The sequence below is a fragment of the Gavialis gangeticus genome, unplaced genomic scaffold (genome assembly GCF_001723915.1).
Source record: "Gavialis gangeticus isolate Ggan-Ray unplaced genomic scaffold, GavGan_comp1, whole genome shotgun sequence".
Classification (NCBI taxonomy): domain Eukaryota; kingdom Metazoa; phylum Chordata; order Crocodylia; family Gavialidae; genus Gavialis; species Gavialis gangeticus.
In genome coordinates this window covers 170,419-178,683 of record NW_017729012.1, presented here as the reverse complement: position 1 = coordinate 178,683, position 8,265 = coordinate 170,419, and the positions used below count along the sequence as shown (strand labels likewise).

At 37.5% G+C, this 8,265-nt stretch overlaps 2 protein-coding genes across 3 annotated transcripts in view; both read right to left on the bottom strand.

Annotated features, from left to right (window-relative positions):
- CPNE1 (copine 1) overlaps positions 1 to 8,265 on the bottom strand; it is a 106,775-nt gene that overhangs the window by 86,039 nt on the left and 12,471 nt on the right. The gene's annotated exons all lie outside the window — the stretch shown is intronic.
- RBM12 (RNA binding motif protein 12) overlaps positions 4,028 to 8,265 on the bottom strand; it is a 16,718-nt gene continuing 12,480 nt past the window's right edge. The window contains exon 3 of the mRNA XM_019510994.1: positions 4,028 to 8,247. Coding sequence (XP_019366539.1) covers positions 6,064 to 8,247 — 2,184 coding nt within the window. The 3' untranslated portion in view covers positions 4,028 to 6,063. The remainder of the gene's footprint in view (positions 8,248 to 8,265) is intronic.

Sequence of the window (8,265 nt, the reverse complement as noted above, 5' to 3'; positions counted from 1 at the left end):
GGGGGGGGGGGGGGGAGATACCAATCATTCAAACTTTAAAGGGTTCCTCACCCGTTAAATTTGCAAAAAGGAGCTCTTTTTTTTATATTGTATTTGTAATTTTCCATGTGAACTGGCTTTGCTTCAAAACTGGAATTCTTACTATTGCAGAAAGCAGCACAGTGTTTGTGTCAACTCAAAGATCTAGATTTAAAAAACAAAGCAGAATCCACACATGCAGGTTGGAATGAAGTTGTGTGATTGCTTGACATTACTAAATAGCTGGCAAAAATTTCACCTACCTTAAAATGGTTAGAATTCAGAGTTATATTGGCCTCTGGAGTCTCTGCTTAATTAAATGCATCATAATTGTTTTATGAAGTCCTCAAAAAGTCACCATTTATTCAGATTATACCAAGAGGCCCAAAGAGACAAAGCGCAAGTGCTTTTAGTGAGGGAAGATTCTTGGAATACCATGCAGAATTTGAGACATCCTGCACACCTCCCATTGTAACAAACTTACATACAAGATGACAATTTCTCTCTCTTCACTGTACAGTTGTGCGGCACAGCCCAAGATGAAGCAAGAAGTACACTCAATTAAATTTCATTCCCAGAACTATGCTGCACATTACCTAATATACGAGTGCAGGAAAAGACATGCTAATAGCATCAGTAACAACAGGGAAAATAAAACTTGTCCCAAGAAAAGAATTAAAGAAAGTTGAGAAGTATTAACAGAGGAAATGGGCAAATATACATTTAACTGCTTTAAAAGGTCAGGGGGGGCTTACACTCTACTTATGTCAGCATGACCCAGTAGTAATACCAGTTAGGTATGGACAGATATAACATCATTTCAAGTAACTTTGGCAGCTTCAGAAGGTGAGCTGATTGAGGTAAACACTCTTTGAAACATTCCCAAAATGGTCAAACTGCTCCAAAAGTAAGCCGGAAGGACACAAGTACTATTTAGAAACCTGTTATATGGACATGCTCTACAGAGCATAACAGTGAAGAGCAGAGTCCTCCAATATCCCACGTACTCCATGTTCCTTCCAATATAGTAAGACTGAAGGCCCCATCCCCCACCTGCACCCCCCACCAGACTAAGGGGGGGTCCTCCAGGGCAGAGATGGAACACAAAACACTCATTGACACGCTGGCTGCACCCAGAAGCCACAGGTTGCAGTGCATCCTGACAGGAGAGCATGCCATAGCATGCAGCTGCAAAGACTTTGGAGTGCTCCATGGGGGTAGGGGTGGGGAGGGGGAAGCTGGAGAAAGGCAATAGGGGAATGTATACATTTCTGCAGCTAAAGTGCTTCAAAGTGCAGCTCACTTCAAATCTTTAAATGTTAAATCTGTCCCTACACCCTTAACTAAAATCACCCTAAAACTTGACTCTAAATGAATCAGGGTTACTTTGAATGGTTTTGTTACACTTGTATCTCTACAGTCTCTACATGCACAGATGCAAGTTGCATTCTAACAGCTTGTACCAGTATCCTTTGATATTGATACAATTGTTATGTCCCCCTATAACCAGAGGGTTCTACAAAGTGTCACTCTTGGTCCTGTTAAAAACATTCTTTGCTCTGAAGGCTTGCTTTAACACATTTGGGAAGCAACCATTAACTATGTTTGAATTCAAATGCCATTGTATCCAGTGTCAGAATTTGAAAGCTGCCTAGAATTGAAAGATCCTATACTAGAAGCAGTTGCAAGGTAAGAGGAGGAGGGGGCAGGGGAAAGGCTTCCATTTTACTTTGTGCATTTAATAGAATTTATATATAGTCAGTTTCCACTGTTTTGCTGATAGCTAATTGCACTTAATTCTGCACTAATACATCAAATCATGCATTGTTCTATGCCAGTCTACTCTACTCATTCCAAGGCTCTGAAAAAACATTTACCAGCAACAGCATTAGCAAAATGAACTGTAGGGTCTGTAGGCAGGAGGCTGCAAACAGACAGGAGGAAACCTAGCTAACACATTTAATATTTGTTTTCAGGCCACTGCACATTCTGAACTACTTTTACACAAGTAGAATAGAAAACTCGAATAAAATCCTCCACTTTATTATAAAGAATGATCAACCTTTTTTTTCCCTAAAAGCAGTCCATTAAAACAGAACTGGGATCAAGAAATGTTACATAAAAGATAGCAATGTCTACTTTCTTTCACCTCCACTACACTTCAGGCAACTTGCATAGTTTCTCAAGGTCTTGTCTTATTTTAGGAGTTCACAGACATGACTGAGACAGGAAAACAAACCCACACAAAGTTTCTAGCCTACTTGTTGACCTCCCCTGAAAACCTGGGTGTTTAAAACTGCCTTAATATCATAATTTTTGTTGACTTCCTTATTAGTTTTCCTTCCTACTTCCAACAGACTCAGACATTATGCATGTAAGGGAAAAGGGAATAAACTGTTTACTGTATAATTTTCTAATTTTACCTTCAATTTTCTAAAAAGCAACAGAACTCCAAAAAGTAATTCTACTTTTAAAAGGCAACGCAGTGGCCCTTTACTAAGAAATTCTTACCTTTATCAATATACAACAGTTGTAGTTCAAGAACAAAGTTGTACTTGCTCCATTAAAAGCAAAACTTTGTTTTAGTTTGTGCAATATTCATTCAATAAATACTGCTTTAAGAGCAAAAGTTTAGATTTAGTACCATGGTGGCATCTTCTTGTTGGAATTTCAAGTCAGTTAAAGCCTCTTTTCATTTTATTCTATTTTTATTTCACATTGTTGACCTTAGTGTACAAATAAGCCACAAAGTCATATTTCTTTTTACATGGGGTATTTTCATAGCTGAATGTTTAATGCTTTTGACATATTTCTGAAACTCACCAGACACATTTAGATCCTGATTTGGCTCCAAATTAGGCAGCCTAACTTTAAAAATAAAACCTTACTCCAACAACTTGGTCAATTTCAAAGGACTTCTAGAATAATGTTTCAGTTGGCACTATATTTAAAACAGGCCACATTATGAATCGGGTCCAAAATGCAATGGTTAAATCTGAAGCAATTTAATTTTTTTCAAGTTCTTATGTTAATGGTAATTTGGTAGCAAGTGGTCCTTCCTCTCATCCCACCATGTAATAAACTATGTACGATTACATGTCTTATCACAGCAGCAATATCCTCCACATCTTCTACCTCACGTATTAAACCTCTAATTGTTGCTAGCTACATTTTTTTTAAATAAACAAGTCACTTTTTTTCCTGCACATCTTACAGTGTGCCACAAAGTTCCAGATAACTAGGATCCTTTAAAATTTCACTGCCTTGATTTCCACAATTTTGGACACCAACTAAAGCTAAAATGACCTATGACATATTTGGTTATAATGCATTTGCAACTTATTTTAGCCCACTGCATTCTTTTCTTTATACTATCTTGAAGGAATTTTAATTCATCATTACTTACTGTAAGCAGCATGCTACTAAATCATTATATTGAAGACACCTCAAAGCTTTATATGCAAATACGACTTCCTAATATTTGTGGGGAGTTCACATTTATTTACAAGTATACACTTTACAAAGATGCATTTACTAAATGAATTATGCTAAAGGTCATGAGTATACCAAAGCACACAGCAAGATACGGAAAAGCGAACTCAAACCCGTCATTAGAAAATTCCTTTTCCATCAGTATCAATCCTACTAAATACAAAACGCAAACTTTGTTTTACATAAAATTTTGAAAATGAAGTGTTTACAAATGCACAACTTAGGAAATAATTTTACAAGTCCTTTAGACCATACAGAAAATTAAAATAACCAGAAATGTAAGTTTTCCCAACACAAACCTGCAGCTTGTTAGAAAATCTGAAGAGACATGTGTAAAAGCAGATTTCACAATATAAGAAATTCCTGGAGTATTTCAGAAAGGTCTACTAATGCTCTGACATCCAAAAGAGAATCAAGATGCACTGCACTATTTTAGCTCTTAGATGCATATGGATCAAATTTCAGATACCAGTAGTTTAATTACAATTTCACAACAAGAAAAGCATGTTGTGATTCATTTAAGCTTGAAATAGTTATTATCAATGTCTGCAAGCCATATACTAATACCTTCTAAATTCAACCAGTTCTGTCCACAGTGAAACCAGGTTTTCCTTTTCAGTAATTTTATTCTAATGTGAAATATGAAGAAACAGCACCCAAATAATAACTGAAATATAGTAGGAAATTTTAATTAGAAAACTGTTTCAAGAACAAAGAGCAAAATTTTTTAAAAAGCTCAAATACTTGTCTCCTATTCAAATCATCTTACTGAATCAGTAATAGTACTCTCAAAGAAAAACATCTGTTGAAACAATATCCCCAAGACTGTTAAAACGTATAACAAAGACAGACAATTTTATTAACAGGAGACTTAATTGTAAACAGTATATACAATCACAACGCTTTTCAAATGTGGGAGTGCACCACCTAGTGATTTGTCAAAAACAAATTTATTCCGATGAATTTCAAAAGGATGTGTAATGCAACCACCTCTTTATTGTAGTATACCTTTTACAATCCTTCCAAAAATTCCTGTACTGGAAAATCCTCTCAGAAGGTAGCGTTGCACAGGTTTTCAGATCTCCCCTATACACTACATGAATAAAACTGTTGCCACTTGCACCTATAAATTATGCCAGACTGTATACTTCAGTGTTCCATAATATGCAACACTAAAAGGCACAAGATTTCTTTGACCAAGAAACAGAACAGCTTACAGGCTACTATGTTTAAGTACAATGATTTGCAGGGAATTGTGGAATTTCAGACAGCAAAAAGAATTTGAATGTCTAATAAACCAAGAGTAGACAAACTACAAATTCTATTGTTCGATCTTGTGAATAATTGCTTCCTTTTTGATTTTCTATTCTCCATGAAAGTCTTCACTGCACAGTAAAGAAAATGTCAACTCTTTACAGAATTTGAATAAAACAGCACAAGTTTATTGCAAAAATATAGTAAACTCAAAAGAGTGTTTTCAAGGTTTTTTGAGGGGAAAAATAAGATTAAATCTCTGTATTGACCCATGACAGTATTTCACAGCACAGTTGCTGAAGTTAAGATAAAAAGCATTTAAGAGTAGTTTAAACATGAAATCTTTAGCTGGAATCCAATCTTCTAATAATGATAATCCCTTTGGTTCTCTTAATAGAGAAATTCCTTGCAAGTAGTTCAGCAGATACACAAGAAATACAACATTCACTATCCAAGCTAGTGTCAAAGAGTCTATCACAACTGTTACATAATCCTAACAAATCAAGCTACTTAAACAATGATGAATGTTTTTGAGTTGTTGCTGGTATGGCACCAACTTAATTTTTTACTAGAAAACTAAATACAATAATGTTTGAGGGTAGCTACATTTGTGGCAAAAGTCTTATTCTGCACAGTTATAGTTGCAATAGCTAAAGGTTATTCCACAAAGAACAGCTTGAATTTTACAGAACAGTTCTGCTCATAGGTATATATGAAATAGCTTGGTAGACATTAGCCATGTGCATAATTCTATCTATACAGCAATAACCTTTGAAAATAAGAGTACATACACAAAACAATTAATCTATACACTGAGAATTCATTCACTTGCAGAGGAAAATTATAAACAAAGCTTTAACCCAGAACAAAGTAAATTCAGCCAGTTTTTAACCAAATCTAGGAAGAGCTATCTATTTTACAATGGCTTGCAATAGCACCCACTGAGGGCCTCATTGACTTCATCTCATTACATAACTATTTCCTTTATCCACAACTACATAAAACCAATCTAGATTCCTTGATAAACATCATGGGGTCAGTTTAGCTTCAGCAAACTTTTTCTATTTCGTGCAAAAGAATCTCCCTTCTCACATATTTTTAATCAAAAATCCTCTGCACATTCATCCTTGCAGGGTTTCTTATATAAATGGTTAAACCACTGTTTTGTCTTCGCAAAACAAATCTGATTACAATTTAAACAAATCCACAGGTTCTATCCTGGATACACTATAAAAACAATGTGGATGCATTAATCACAGCACTATGGGTATCTATTCTACAGACATTTCATATGAACAGCTACCCTAAGACAAGTTTGACTTTTCTTGAGCCTATAGGCCTGTCATTTAAATCAACCACAGCAGCCATTGCTTCATCACGAGACTCGAATGCAACCATTGCTTCTCCTGTGGGCATTCCTTTTTCATTGTATTTTAAGCACACTGAACCTGGGATCACTTGGTAACCATAAAAGAAATCCAAAATTTCATCCACTGACACAGTAAAGGGCATATTTTGTACTTTAATGACAGTAGGCCCTGGCTTACCAGAACCCGTTCCGAAACCTGGGGGTCCACTAATATGCAAGTTTCCTGGTCCAGGTCCAAATCCTGGAGGTCCACTTAAATGCCCAAGTCCACTTGCAATACCTGGAGGGCCACTACCAAAAGTAGGAGGGCCACTTAAATTACCAGGCCCATTCCCAAAGCTTTGCGGTCCCCCTCCAAAATTTGATGGTCCGCTCAAATTACTAGGACCACTTCCAAAACCTGGGATATCAATACCTGCACCAGGCAAACCACTGCTTCCAACTGAAGGTATTCCTGGTCTAGAATCACCAAAGCCACCAACTCCTGGTGGCGGCAGAGGGGGACCAAACGTAGCGCTAAAATTACCAGGAAAATTAAATGGAGGGCCATTGTTGACATCTTTCGAACTACCACCCATGAAAGAATGCTCATCACCACCAGCGTTTTGTACTCCTGGCACTGCTACATTCCCTTGCATTGGCATTTTCAGCAACTTTTTGCCTTGGGATGGTGGATTTCTTTCAATTTCTCTCATTTCTTCTACAGTAATCAAACGTAAAACAACATCTCTTCCATTCAGTTTTTTACGGTGGAGGCGTTCTGCTTTGTGAGCATCATCTTCAGTTTTAAACTGAACCAGGGCTTGTCCTAAACCTTGCCCATTATTATCAACTAGAATTTGCACAGAGTTTTCTTCTACTGCCAGTCCCTCTAGAAACTGAAGAATCTCAATTTTTGTAATATTGTATGGAATATTTGATATATGTGCACATAATTTTGGTGAACCAGTCTCCCCTTCCGTATTCATTATGATCTCTCTCTGATCATAGTTGAAATTCTGCAGTCTTTTCCGAATCATGTCTATCTTTTCTAACATCGCCTTTTTAGTTATGGGATGAACTTGAATAAAACGATTCCCTATGTACTGCTTATGATGACATAGAGCTGCTTTGTAATCGGCTTCATTCCTGAACTCAACAAAACCCTCACCAATTGCTTTTCCATTGGGTCCATAAGCTATATAAATGCTGTCTTCAACAATATCTAATTTTTTAAAGAAATCTATTACATGCTTGTTCTCTGATTCGAAAGGCAGACCTTTCAAATAGACACAGAAACCCTGCTCATGTGGAGATCTTGATCTTGACCTTTTCTGTCCACTAGGAGATTTGGACCTAGCATGTGTTTGTGGAGGAGGATGGGGCTGTCCAGAACCACCCATGGTTTGCTTGAAAGTGATATGGCCTCCAGCAGATACCCACTGTCTCTCTGTTGCAGGACTAACTTCAACATAGCGTTGAATCATTAGCATTCTGTTTCGCTTCAGTGCTTCAAATGTATCTTGAGGAGAGAAAAACTTAACTAGTCCATTTCCATTATTTCGGCCTACATGATCTTTTAGCATATGCACTGCATCCACACGAAGCCCATGGAAAAAGTCTTTTACATCAGATTCTGTTGCAGAGAAGGGCATTCCATGAACACTGACATACAAATCATCTGGATTGATAGGAAGTGGTTTCATGCTACTTTGAGAATTCATCTGAATAGGATTTACAGGATTCATGGGACCTATAAACATTGGAGTCAAGCCACTGTTCATATTCAATGCTGTTCCAGACCCATTCATTCCAGTAGGTAAAGGTGCTACAGGTGGAGGCATTCCTGATATAGGGGGCATAGAGGTCATTGGTGGTACAGGGGGTACAGGAGGTATTGGGGGAACAGGAGGAACAGGAGGCAGGGTAGGTACAGGAGGTGGGACAGGTATAGGAGGAATGGAAGGCATAGGTGGCAAAGATGGCATAGCTGGCATAGGAGGAATTGGTGGAGGTGGTACAGCGTTCATTGGGGATGCTGTACTAGGTATTGTTGAACTAAATGTTGGGCTACCAAAGGTAGTCCCAAGATTTGGAGGTGCAGTTCCCATACTGGCAGTGGAGAATGTGGGTATGTTTTTGTTGCTGTCATG